The 13,495-nt window shown below is 42.5% G+C and overlaps 1 protein-coding gene across 2 annotated transcripts in view; it reads right to left on the bottom strand.

The window, feature by feature from the left end:
• The window catches only part of Itch (itchy E3 ubiquitin protein ligase), a 104,322-nt gene that overhangs the window by 51,343 nt on the left and 39,484 nt on the right, over positions 1–13,495 (bottom strand). For both annotated transcript variants that reach the window (XM_042694280.1, XM_042694281.1), the window contains 5 exons: positions 13,307–13,352; positions 10,192–10,349; positions 8,212–8,395; positions 6,858–6,953; positions 2,973–3,147 (listed from right to left, as the gene is read on the bottom strand). In XM_042694280.1, coding sequence (XP_042550214.1) covers positions 2,973–3,147; positions 6,858–6,953; positions 8,212–8,395; positions 10,192–10,349; positions 13,307–13,352 — 659 coding nt within the window. The remainder of the gene's footprint in view (positions 1–2,972; positions 3,148–6,857; positions 6,954–8,211; positions 8,396–10,191; positions 10,350–13,306; positions 13,353–13,495) is intronic.

Below are 13,495 nucleotides of genomic sequence, written 5' to 3'. Positions count from 1 at the left end.
CTCCCCTCAGCTACTGGCATAGTTCATTGCAGGAGCCACAGGTCAGATGGCTCAGTAATAACCAAGGGGAACAACCTGGCCGATGAAACTGCCAAGCGAGCTGCTATAGCATCAAAACAATGGGCAGTAACACTGCCAATAATAGAGGATCCTGCTCCTCCCTCTAGGCAAGACAACCTTAAATACCTTCACCATCTTTTCCACCCCCAGATAGGGGCCTTAAGGGAGTTGCTAAAACAGCCTTCCCCTAACCCTGGCCCTCACGCAATTCCTCATGCATCTGTCACAAACCTGAGAAGTATGCCAAAGGGCAAATCCAAATACCAATGTGCAGCCATCTTCCGGGAGTAGACTGACAAATTGATTTCACCCATATGCCAACCTTCAGATACCTGCTGGTGCTGGTGCACACCTTTATGGGATAGATAGAGGCATTTCCCACCACCACCAAGAAAGCCTCCTCTGTGTCTCAGCATCTCTTACAGGAAATAATTCCCCGTTTTGGCCTGCCTGCTTCCATCCAGACAGACAACAGACTGGAATTTGACTCCTCCGTGACCCAGCTACTGGCTAAGTCTCTAAATATCTCGTGGTCTTTCAATATTCCTATCGCCCCCAGTCCTCGGGAAAGGTGGAATGTGCCAACCGCTCCCTTAAGCAAACTCTGACCAAGCTGTCCTTTGAACTAGATCTAGATTGGGTAAAACTTTTACCTTTAGCTCTCTTCCCCTTAAGGGTCCTGCCAAAAAAACCCCTAACATTAAGTCCTTTTGAAGTTATGTATGGCTGCTCATCTTTGCCTCCCCTATTTCAGACCTCAGACTCCCCTTTGCGCCGCTCCCCCCCTCCCCCGCCCCAATGCTGTCATCTCTCCTTCAACAACTGCACACTTTTCTGTGAAAGTATATGGACCACTAAGAACCTAAGCCCTCCACACTGCTCTCCGAGCCTTCCATCAAGGCTGGGACCTAGTGTACATTTCAAGAAATTACCTGCCATGGGCACCTGGTTCCACTAAGCTCTCTGCTAAGTGGGAGGGACCCTAACTCTCTCTACTCCCACAGCTGTGCAGGTTCAGGGCTGTCCACATTGGCTTCACATCCGGCACGTTAAACATTATGTGCCTGATGGACCCTCATATACATCTGGCCAACTGGACCCCTATCTCTACGGATAAAAAAGATTTTCTCCAGTCATCGAGGAACCAGAGGACTCTGCTCTGGACAAGTAACATCTTTATAACCATCATGACCTTGGTCAACTTCATGTACAGTACCCTAGCACCTCTTCTCCCCTTACAGTGCCCCCTCTCAGCAGGAAGTAGCTCCAGAAGAGACCTTCACCCATATTCCCTGCCCAGTACTATACATATTAAAGCAAAAAGGGGAAAAATGTAAGGAAATGCCCACTTTGCAGGCCTAATCTCTGCCCTTGATGGCAGCACCTGAGCAGTAGGTGAGGCACCTCCCACATCTGGCCTCCAATATAAAAGGGGCCTCCAAAGAGCCAGACGGCACCATTTTCTCCTTTTCCTCATGAGAACTTGGCCTTGTCAGCTCTGCTGGCAATAAATCTTTTCTATACTTAACTTCTGTCCACGTGGTCTTTTGGGTTACTTTCTTTGGATTACTTCCTATCCAGGTTTACATTTTCTCCTTCATAGTACAAGTGGTAGAGTGCTAGCCTTGAGCAAAAAAGTTTAGGGGGGCTGGGAATGTGGCTTCATGGTAGTGTGCTTACCTAGCCCCAGGTTCAATTCCTCAGTACCACACACAAAAAAAGCCAGAAGTGGTAGAGTGCTAACCTTGAGTGAAAAGCAGCTCAGGGATAGTGCCCAGACCCTGAGGTCAAGCCCCAGGACTGGCAAAAAAGAAAAACAAAAACAACAAAACGAAAACAAAAACAAAGCTTAGGGATGACACTCAGGCCTTGAGTTCAAGCCCTACAAGTACCCAAAAGAAAATTGGACTTCCTTTACAGAAAAGACAGATTGTGCCAGGTGCCTACCAGTTCACGCCTGTAATTCCAGCTACTCAGCTGAGATCTGAGGACAGTAAAGTCTGTGAGATTCTCATCTCCAATTAACCACCAGAAAACTGGAAGTGTGCTATGGCTCAAGTGGAAGAGCACTTGCCTTGAGCTGAAGAGCTCAGGAACAGCACCCAGACCCAGAGTTCAAGCCGCATGACCAACAAAAAAATTAAAAAAGACAGATTGTGTTCACAGACTGTTCCAAACACAATATTTATTAGTAGCAACTACTGGGTTGTCACCTGCCTTGTACTTTTTTTTTTTTTTTTGGGTCCAGTTATGGGGCCTGGACTCTGGGCCTGGGCGCTGTCCCTCAGCTCTACAGCTCAAGGCTAGCGCTCTACCACTTGAGCCATAGCACCACTTCTGGCTTTTTTCTTTTTGCTTATGTAGTGCTGAGGAATCGAACCCAGGGCCTCAGGCATGCAAGGCAAGCGCTCTATCACTGAGCTACCTTCCCAGCCCCCGCCTCGTACTTTTTTTAGTGCTTTACATGACATATGCAGGAAAAGTTTAAAAATGAAATACTGCCAGGTGCAAGTAGATTACTCTTGTAATCCAAGCTACTCAGGAAGCTGAGATTTGAGGATTGCAGTATGAGGATCCTTGAAAAATCCAAGAAACTCAATTAGCCAGGCAAGGCTGGAAATGAATGAAGGTATGTCTTAAGTGATAGAGTGCCAAGCTTGAGTGGGAAAAGCTAAGTAAGAGTGCAAGGCCCTGAGTTCAAGTCCCTGTGCTCGCACATTAAAAAAAGAAAAAAAAAAAAGAGTATTTCCATTGGTTACATTAGCTAACAAAACAAGCCAGGCATAGCGGCACATATCTATAATTCCAGCACTCATGAGGCTACTGTTAGGAGGACTGTGAGTCCAAGGCCATCCTGAGAGATATAGCAAGAAATGAAGGAACAGACAGAAACAAATCAACAAGCTACTCACCCCATAAATAAATCTCTGATTAAACTGCTGCATTGCTCCTTGAAGTTGGCTACGTTGTAGCTGCCATTGTTCATAGTTGCGGACAGATTCCAGTGTTGGCCTCTGCCATGTTGTTGTTCTTGTAAAATGGTCAACATAATAAATACGTCCCATATTGTCAACCCGCCGCTCCCAGCTAAATCAAAACAAAAACAAACTAATATAACAAATACTTATAAAACAGACATTTTACTTGGAGATTACTTCTGATTTACCTAAAGTCTTTCACATTTTCTTTCACAAATAGTGTACAAGTAAACTTAAAAATGTTTCCAAAATTCTAAATTTTATTTATGAGTTCTTTTAGGTAAGGTCTTAAAAACAATGTATATTTACTAAGTAAACCTAAGAGTCATTAATATAAAGAGTATTTTTCCAATGAATTTTTTTTACTGTTGCAATCGTAAGGACATAAATTGGAAATGAAAAAAGCACTTCACACAAGAATGCAACTACCTTTTCTACTAACATTACTTAAGTAAAAATTGATACAATAAACTTATTTCTACCTAGTTGGTTATTAGAACTGTTTCCAATATTCTGGTATTATAATAAAATAATAAATACCTTTCATAATCAAACTTTTTTACTTCCTTCCTTTAAATTATTTCTCCACGATAAAATTCCTACAGAGAATTACTAAGGATATATCCATTATGTGTGTGTGTGTGTGTGTGTGTGTGTGTGTGTGTGTGTGTGTGTGTGTGTGCGCGCGTGTGCGCGTGTGCGCATGCGCGCGCACGCGCGTGCGTGCATGCATGTATGCCAATACTGGGGCCTGAATTCGGGACCTCACATTCTCAGTTAGCTTTTTTTTTGTCAGTTGTGGGGCTTGAACTCAGGGCCAGGGTGCTGTCTCTGAGCTTCTTTGTGCTCAAGGCTAATGCTCTACCAAGTGAGCCACAGCACTACTTCTGCTTTTTGAGTGGTTAATTGGAAATAAGAATCTCATGGGAACTTTTCTGCCCAGGCCAGCTTCAAACCTCAATCCTCGGATATCAGCTTCCTGAGTAGCTGGGAATATACAGGTGTGAGCCTGTATATTCACATAGCTTTTTCATTCAAGGCTGGCCCCCTATCACTTGGATCACACTTCCACTTTCATGTGTGTGTGTGTGTGTGGGGGGGGTATTTTATTTATTGCCCATCCTGGGGCTTGAACTCTGGTCCTGGGCTCTGTCCCTGAACTTGCTCAAGGCAAGCATTCTACCACATGAGCCACAGTGACACTTCTGGATCTTTTGAGTAGTTTATTGGAGATAAGAGTCTCATAGATTTTCTTGCTTGGGCTGGCTTCAAACCATGATCCTCAGATATCAGCTTCCTAAGCAGCTAGGATTTACAGGCATGAGCCACTGAGGCTCGACTCAGGATATATATTTTTAAGAATAGTTTTGTGTAACAGTTGAAGCAAATATATACTATTACTAACAAAATTATAGGGTAAAGTTCCTCACTAACACTTGATACTATCTGTAATACTAAGTAAACAGTTGTCTTTTAAGTGTGTCTTTAAAATTATTATCAAGGTAAAACACTTTTCCATACTTGTTATATACTTTCTTCTAAATTAAAAATATCTTTTTGGGCTGGGAAGGTGGCTCAGTGGTAGAGTGCTTGCCTTGCATGAGGCCCTGGGTTAGATCTTTCAGCGCTATATAAGCAGAAAGAGCAGGAATAGGCGTTGTGGCTCAAATGGCAGAGCACTAGCCTTGAGCTGAAGAGCTGAGGGACAGCGCCCAGGCCCAGAGTTCAGGCCCGACAGCTGACAAAAATTTTTTTAAATTAAAAAAAAAATAAAAAAAAAGTTTCTTCCAATTATTTTAAGTGCTTAACACCATGCATTAATATCTTTAAGTTTCTCAACTATTTTGCTATGACAACACTAACACATATTAGTTTTATTTCTTTTTTTACAAACTAAGGACTTTAGGCTGGGAAGGTGGCTCAGTGGTAGAACGTTTGCCTTGTATGCATAGGCCCTGGATTCGATTCCTCAGCAGCACATAAGCAAAAAGAAAAACACCGGAAGTGGCGCTGTGGCTCAAGTGGTAGAACGCCAGCCTTGAGCTGAAGAGCTGAGGGACAGAGTTCAGGCCCCATGACCGGACACCCCCCCCCCCAAAAAAACAAACAAACAAAAAAACTAGGGACTTTGTTTTAATATATCATAAAAGCTATAATTCTTATTCAGCTAACTAATTACTTCTGTGTGCACACACATGTGTGTACACGTGCAGAAACTTGAACTCAAGAATCTCATGCTCTTTCTTAGCCTTATTACTCAAAGATGGCCCTTTACCACTTGAACCACACTTCCACATACATCTTTTTGCTGGTTAATTGGATATACAATTCTCATGGACTTTCCTGCCTGGGCTGGCTTCGAACCACAATCCTCATATTTCAATCTTCCAAGTAGCTAGGATTACAGATTTAATGCCACCAGCATCTTGCAATAATTACTCTGAAGAAACTAATACTAAGCCAGATACTGGTGGCTCATGTTTATCATCCTAGCTATTCAGAAGGTAGAGATCTGTGAATCAGGCCCAAGCAGCAAAGTCCATGTGACCCTTATATCCAAGCAATTGGCAAAAGATGGAACTGGAGTTGTCCATCAAGTATTAGGGCATCAGCCTTGAGTACAAAAGTGAAAGGATGGTGCCTAGGTCCTGAGTTCAAAGGCCCAGTAGCAGCACAAGAATGAAGGAGAGAAGGAAAGAAGGAGGGAAGGAGAATAGGAAGAAAGGAAAAACGGAAGAAAGGAAAGAAGGAAGGAAGGAGGAAAGGAAGGAAGGAAGGAATTAACTTTGTGGCTAGGTAAATAATTGGATAGTAAAATTTACTGAACATCAACTATGGAATCTATGCTAGCTTTTTCTGTTTTTTTGAGGGGGTGGCAGTCCTAAACTTTGTTCTCAGGGCCTTGCCTTTCTACCACTTGAGCCATGCCAACATCTGAACTATGGGATCTATAAATCAAAAATGAGTGAAACTAGACAATAGTGGCTCACATCTACAATTTTAGCTACTCATGAGGTTGAAATCTAAGGATTGAAGTTTGAAGCCAGACTGGGTAGACTAATCTGAGAAGCTTTTATCTCCAATTAGCCAGAAAAAAAACTAGAAGTAGAGGTATGATTCAAGTGGCAGAATGCCAGGCCTAAGCAAAAAAGGCAATTGAAGCTGGGTGCTGGTAGTTCATGCCTCTAATCCTAGCTACTCAAGAGGCTAAGATTTGAGGATCATGATTCAAAGCCAGCCCAGACAAGAAAGTCCGTGAAACTTTTATCTCTAATTATCTACCACAAAAACTGGAAGCAGAGCTTCCAGTGATAGAGCTCTCAAGTGGTAGAGCACTAGCCTTGAGCAAAAAAATTCAGGACAAGCTGGGCACCAGCTTGTAATCCTAGCTACTCCAGAGGCTGAGATATGAGGATCACAGTTCAAACCCAGCCCAGGCAAGAAAGTCAAGCCCAGTCCTGCCCACTCACCCCCCCCCCCCCGCAAAAAAAAAAAGTCAGGCTCTTAAGTGGCACTGTGGCTCAAGTGGTAGTGCACTTGCCTTAAGCTGAAAAGCTCAGGGACAGTGCCCAAGCCCAGAGTTCAAGCCCCATGACGGACCAAAAAATAATAATAATAAAAAAGACAGGCTCTGAATCAACTCTCCAGCTCTCTTGCTCTCTTCATTCTATTTTGTGCCAACTACAAAATAAAAATGCAGAGAAAGGACTGACAAGGAGATGTAAATTAGTAACACAGCATATGGGGGAAGATTTTGTACAGATGTAATTAATACCTTTGAATAAACAATTTTTTTTCTTTTCTAATTCAGATACTTACCCAGGAGGTAGAGGTTCAGGTCTATCCCATGTTGTTCTTTTTTCAACATGATCTACGTAATAAACTCGCCCATGCTGGTCCACTCTCTGTTCCCATCTTAAACACAAAATTAAAAATACTAATAAGAAGCTGTGTGTGTGGTGACGTATACCTGTAATATTAGTTACCTAGAAGACTAAGATCTGGAGGTTTTAGCCCCATCTCAACCAATAAGAAGCCAATAATAATGAACCTGTCACCTCTGCCATATGGGAAGTATAAATAGGAAGATTAAGATTTAGGCAGAAGCCAGTGGCTCACACCTATGATACTAGCTACTCAGGAGGCCAAGATCTTGAGACTCCTATCTCCAATAAACTACTCAGAAAAAGCAAAAAGTGGTGCTGTGGCTCAAACGGTAAAAAGCAGCTAAGGCATAGTGCCTAGGCCCTGAGTTCAAGCCCCAGGACTGTCCAAAAAACAAAAGAAAAAATATTGTCTGAATTAGTGACTAGCTTATTACTTGGCCTTGATTATTTTTCTATGGTTCAAGGCTTTTTAGTTTTAAAAAAATTCTTAGGCTAGATGTGGGTGGCCTGTAATCCTATCCTTGGAGGTGGGTACAAGAGGCTCTCAAGTTTAAGGCCAGTTTGGGCCACAAGATCGTGTCTCAAAAACAAAAACAAAAACACCCCAAAACACTTTTATTTCTTGTAGGAAATGAGAAGATCTTTTTCTTTTACATTTTTTGGTGTTGGTTCTAGGACTTGAACTCAGGGCCTAAATATAGTCCTTTAGAGCTGTGTGCAACGCTGGAACTCTACCACCTGAGTAACAGTTCCATTTTTGGCTTTTTGCTGGTTAATTGGAAATAAAAGTCTCACAGAGCTGGGCGCTGGTGGCTCACACCTATAATCCTACTCAGATCTGAAAATTATGGTTTGAAGCCAGCCAGGGCAGGAAAGTTCATGAGATTCTTATCTCCAATTAACCACCAGGAAACAGGAAATGGCACTGGGGCTCAAAGTGGTAAGAGTCTCACCTTGGGCTTGAAGAACTTAGGGACAGTGAACACCCAGGCCAAGTTCAACTGGGGCGGGGGGGGGGGGGGAGGGGGGGGGAAGGGGGGGTCTGTGAGACAGGGGGTCTCACAGACTTCCTTGCTTGGGCTGGTTTGAAACCATGATTCTCAAATTTCAGCCTCCTGAATAGCTAAAATTACAAGTATTTCGAATGTTATATATAAGCTTTGACTCTACATTCCCCCAAATCAATTACAATTGCTTGAAGATGACAAAAGAATGCAGTGTTACTTTTTCTATTAATGAGTATATGCAGATAGAGAAAATAAATATTAACCAAAAAAGTTACTTACCCAGGTGGTAGGGGAGCTTGAGTTACAGTATTTAATGGTCTAGGACCTGAGCCTCCGGAAATAGTTAGAGGAATTATTAATCCAGATGTTGCTCCTTCAGAGGTATTTGTATTTGTTGATGGTAGAGAACCAGTACTAGATCCATCACTTTCAGAAGTGGTAGATGGTGAGCCATTGACAGATGCTATAGATTTGGAGGAAAAAAATGAAAAGAATTTTTTAAGTTCTGAAATCTAAAATCAGAATAGAATCTTAAAGAAAAAAAAAAAAAAAAGGTAATGCCAGGCACCAGTGGCTCACACCTATAATCCTAGCTCCTCGGGAGGGTTAGATCTCTCCAGATTTCAAGGTTGGTAGTCAGATTGGGCAAAAAAAAAGCGTCCATAACACTTCATCTCCAAAATAATACAACCAACAAAAAGCCAGGGTAGAATTGTGGGTCAAACTGAACAAGCAAGATACCAGTTCAAACCCCAACACCACCATAAAAAACAAATAAGCAAAAGGTAATGTTGAACAAACTTAAAATGCAGATGAAAGGTGCTGGGAATGTGGCTTAGTGGTAGAGTGCTTGCCTAGCATGCTTGAAGCCCTGGGTTCTATTCCTCAGCACCACATAAATAAAAAAGCCAGAAGTAGCACTGGGGCTCAAGTGGTAGAGTGCTAGCCTTGAGCAAAAGCTCAGGGACAGTACCCAGGCTTGAGTTCAAGCCCCAGGACTGGCCAAAAAAAAAGATGCAGATGAAAATGAAAGAAAAGGGGCTGGGAAGGTAGCTCAGTGGTAGAGCGCTTGCCTTGCAGGCATGAGGCCCTGGGTTCCATTCCTCAGCACCACATAAGCAGAAAAAAAAGCCGGAAGTGGTGCTGTGGCTCAAGTGGTAGAGCGCTAGCCTTGAGCTGAAGAACTGAGGGACAGTGCCCAGGCCCAGAGTTCAGGCCCCACAACCAGGGCCCCCCCCCCCCAAAAAAAAGAAAAGAAAATGAAAGAAAAATAATAGAGATGGCAATATCTCCTTTGTTCATGGTTTAGCTCTGGTCTACCCTATGTCTCATTATTAATTATAATGCATATATAGATTCTAATTTCATGATACCACAGGAAATTAAAATGATTTTACTAATTGATTTCTGTGGTGCTGGTGATCAACTTAGGACCATATACATGATAGGAAAGCACTCTAAACCAGAAGTACCACTGTGGCTGTGGCTCAAGTGGTAGAGCACTTGCCTTGAGCTAAAGAGCTCAGGGACAGCCCAGGCCCAGAGTTCAAGACCCACGACTGACCAAAAAATACAATACACACCAAAAAAAACTTTGAATACATTGTTAACATGATTATCTACAGAGAAGCAAAACACATGTACAATTAAACATAAACTTATTTAATAAAATAATTTGTGGACAAACCATTTTTCTAATAACTGGCTTAATTCTCATTCCTTACCTACATAGTATCATAAGAAATAATAAAATGTTAAGTGAATATTTGTTATAGCTAAATAGAAAAATGAATATTCTGCCTGTGTTTACAGTTTTACTACATGAAATATGTTTATTTGTTGCATAGTTGTTGGTTCAAAATCTGATTACCATTTACCACGGTCACCTTTGTAAGGACAATATGGGAAGCAACCAAATTAATAACTATAAGACATTCTTACATGTCTTACAGTTACAAATCATGCTAAAAAGTTACAATCTTATCTGTAGTCAATATTTTATTTTCAATTATTCAATTTTCATTCTCAATAGAGCAATGTTTCTGTAACTTCACTCCTGGAAGAAAAACTTAGGACAAAGGCACTAACTTTCTGGGTTATCTATTCAAAGATCTTTCTGAACACAAATCTGAAATGTAACACACACACACACATACAATCAGTAAACTGACTTCAGAAAAGCTAGTAATTGATATCCTGTGGATTAATAACCAAATAGAATGTTATTTACAAAATGGTATTGAAAGCTAAGGTACACACCTGGTCTTCGAGGTGTGGGTGGAGGTGGTCGTGAAGGTCTTGGAGGTCTAGAAGGCTTAAACCCACCATTGGAGAGTGATGGAGAATTGTTCCCATTGGTTCTCCTATTTTCACCAGACCCTGAATCATCAGGGTCATCTGATCCATTTGTGTTCACTCTAGGTTAGGAGGAAGGAAGAAAAAACAAATATCCTTTGAATGTATGTATGTATGTTTGCATGTATGCATATATTTGTGTATGTATCAGTCCTAGGTGCTGTCCCTGAACTTTTTTTTTTTTTGGGGGGGGGTCTGGTTGTGGGGCCTGAACTCTGGGCCTGGGTGCTGCTGTCCCTCAGCTCTTCAGCTCAAGGATAGTGTTCTAACACTTGAGCCACAGCACCACTTCAGGCTTTTTTCTTTTTGCTTATGTGGTGCTGAGGAATGGAACCCAGGGCCTCATGCATGCAAGGCAAGCGCTCTACCACTGAGTCACCTTCCCAGCCCTGTCCCTGAACTTTTTTGCTCAAGGCTAGCACTCTACCAGAGCCACACCTCCACTTGAAACTTCTTGGTAGTTAATTGGAGAGTCCCACAGACTTTACTGCCTGGGCTGCGATCCTCAGATCTCAGCCTCCTGAGTAGCTAGGATTATAGGCATGAGCCACTGGCACTTTTGAATTGAAAAAAAAATTTTTAAGGCAGAAAGACCAAAATTACCAGTCATTATCAGACGACTTAACATACTATTATCACATTATTAGGTATACCTAATTCAGATTTCAAATAAATCTTTGGAAGGCCTTGCATAAACAGGAATAAAGTCAAGTTGTCAAAATCCCAAATCTTAGGGGAAAAAAGCACTACTTTATCACAAGCATAGGTAACTTTGCTATCATTGTGTTCTTGGTTTCTATTGGCTATTAATGTTAATACAAGTTTGAAGACAAGCTATCCTGTGCCAGGAAAAAGAAGGCATTGTATCCAGTTGCCTACTGACGTTTTCATAAAGATGTCATTACTTTAAGCAATGACATCAACAAAACAGAAGGAAGGACACTATCAGGCATTATTAGGTAGGAAACTATTACTACTGTCTTAGTTAGAAACCAGAATATAAGCTGGGTGCTGGTGGCTCAGATCTGTAATCTAGCTACTCAGGAGGCTGAGATCTGAGGACCGAGGTTTGAAACCAGCCTGGGCAGGAAAATACATGACACTCTTAATCACAGAAAAAGCTGGAAGCTGTGCTGTAGCTCAAGTGGTAGATACTGTCCTTGAGCAAAAGGAGCTCAGGGATAGTACCTAAGCCCAGAGTTCAAGGCTCAGGACCAGTTTAAAAAAAAGAAAAAAAAAAAGAAACCAGAATATAAGACGCCAGTTCGAAGATGCATCAGCTGCAATTTTGACTCTACTACTTGCAAACCCATCAGGGTATTCAACTAATATCTCTGGTCCATCAGATAATATATTTTTTTAAATTTAATTAATTAATTAATTTTTTGGGTCTGTCATGGGGCTTCAACTCTGGGCACTGTCCCTAAGATCTTCAGCTCAAGGCTAGGGCTCTACCACTTCAGCCAGAGTGCCACTTCCAGCTTTTTCTGTTTACATGGAATCGAACCCAGGGCCTAGTACATGCGAGGCAAGCACTGAGCCATCTTCCAGCCCCATTGGATAAGTTTTCTTTTTATAATGGTCATATATATGTTTGTTTTAATTGTGAAAATACTGTACAGAGGGGTTACAATTACACGGGCAAGATATGAGTACATTTCTTATCAAGCATTGTAGCCTCCTCCTTTGCCATTGGATAAGTTTTTTTTTTTTTTTTTTTTGGGTCCGGTCATGGGGCCTGAACTCTGGGCCTGGGCACTGTCCCTCAGCTCTTCAGCTCAAGGCTAGCGCTCTACCACTTGAGCCACAGCGCCATTTCCAGCTTTTTTTCTTTTTGCTTATGTGGTGCTGAGGAATCAAACCCAGGGCCTCGAGCATGCAAGGCAAGCGCTCTACCACTGAGCTACCTTCCCAGCCCAGTCATCGGGTAAGTTTTAACAAAATCTGTTCCATCAACAAATTTGTAGCCTGGTGGCTCACGCCTATAATCCTAGCAACTCAGGAGGTTGAGATCTGAGGATCATGGTTCAAATCCAGACTGTGCAGGAAAATCTGTGAGACTCTTCAATAAACCACCAGAAAACTGGAAGTGGCATTATGACTCAACTGGTAGAGCACTCGCCTTGAGCCAGCACTGGCCTTGAGAGTCAAAGAGCTCAGGGAGAGTGCCCAGGCCCAGAGTTCAAGGGAGGGAAGGAAGGAAGGGAGGGAGGGAGGGAAGAAAGGGAGGGAGGGAGGGAGGGAGGGAGGGAGGGAGGGAGGGAGGGAGGGAGGGAGGAAGGAAGGAAGGCACACAAAGAAATAAAAGAGAGAGGGCTGGGAAGGTGGCTCAGTGGTAGAGCGCTTGCCTTGCATGCCTGAGGCCCTGGGTTCAATTCCTTAGCACCACATAAGCAAAAAGAAAAAAGCTGGAAGTGGCGCTGTGGCTCAAGTGGTAGAGTGCTAGCCTTGAGCTGAAGAGCTGAGGGACAGCGCCCAGGCCCAGAGTTCAGGCCCCACGACCCGGACCAAAAAAAAAAAAAGAAAGAAGAGAGAGAGAGAGGAGGGAGGGAGGGAAGGAGGGAGGGAGGAAGGAAGGAAGGAAGGAAAGGAGGAAGGAAGGGAGGAAGAAATATGAGCCATCAGGTATTGAATCATTTTTTGTTGTGCACATACGTTTTATTTTCTTTTTTTTTTTTTGGGTCCGGTCATGGGGCCTGAACTCTGGGCCTGGGCGCTGTCCCTCAGCTCTTCAGCTCAAGGCTAGCGCTCTACCACTTGAGCCACAGCACCACTTCTGGCTTTTTTCTTATGTGGTGGTGAGGAATCGAACCCAGGGCCTCGAGCATGCAAGGCAAGTGCTCTACCACTGAGGCACCTTCCCAGCCCCATGTTTTATTTTCAATAAAAAAGTGAACATATACTTAAGTTGTATTACATGATTTTTTTTAACCAATCTGAAACTGCAATTTTAATAAATTTACATTAATTCTCCCTTGTATCTCTTTGCATTTTGTGGTGGGAAGCAATATACTCTTACCTTGTTTCATCCTTGGGTCTAGAGCCATCATCATTCTGTGAGGTACCTTTAACATCAATAAAATTTAAGTAAAATTAGTTTAAAAAGAGTCTCCTAAATATGTCATGCAAGCAAAGCTTTTAATTAAATTTTTCTTTTTTCTTTTTTTTGGGGGGAGGGTCCGGTCATGGGGCCTGAACTCTGGGCCTG

The sequence above is a fragment of the Dipodomys spectabilis genome, unplaced genomic scaffold (genome assembly GCF_019054845.1).
Source record: "Dipodomys spectabilis isolate Male_0828 unplaced genomic scaffold, ASM1905484v1 ptg000175l, whole genome shotgun sequence".
Lineage (NCBI taxonomy): Eukaryota > Metazoa > Chordata > Mammalia > Rodentia > Heteromyidae > Dipodomys > Dipodomys spectabilis.
This window is presented reverse-complemented; position numbering and strand designations above follow the sequence as displayed.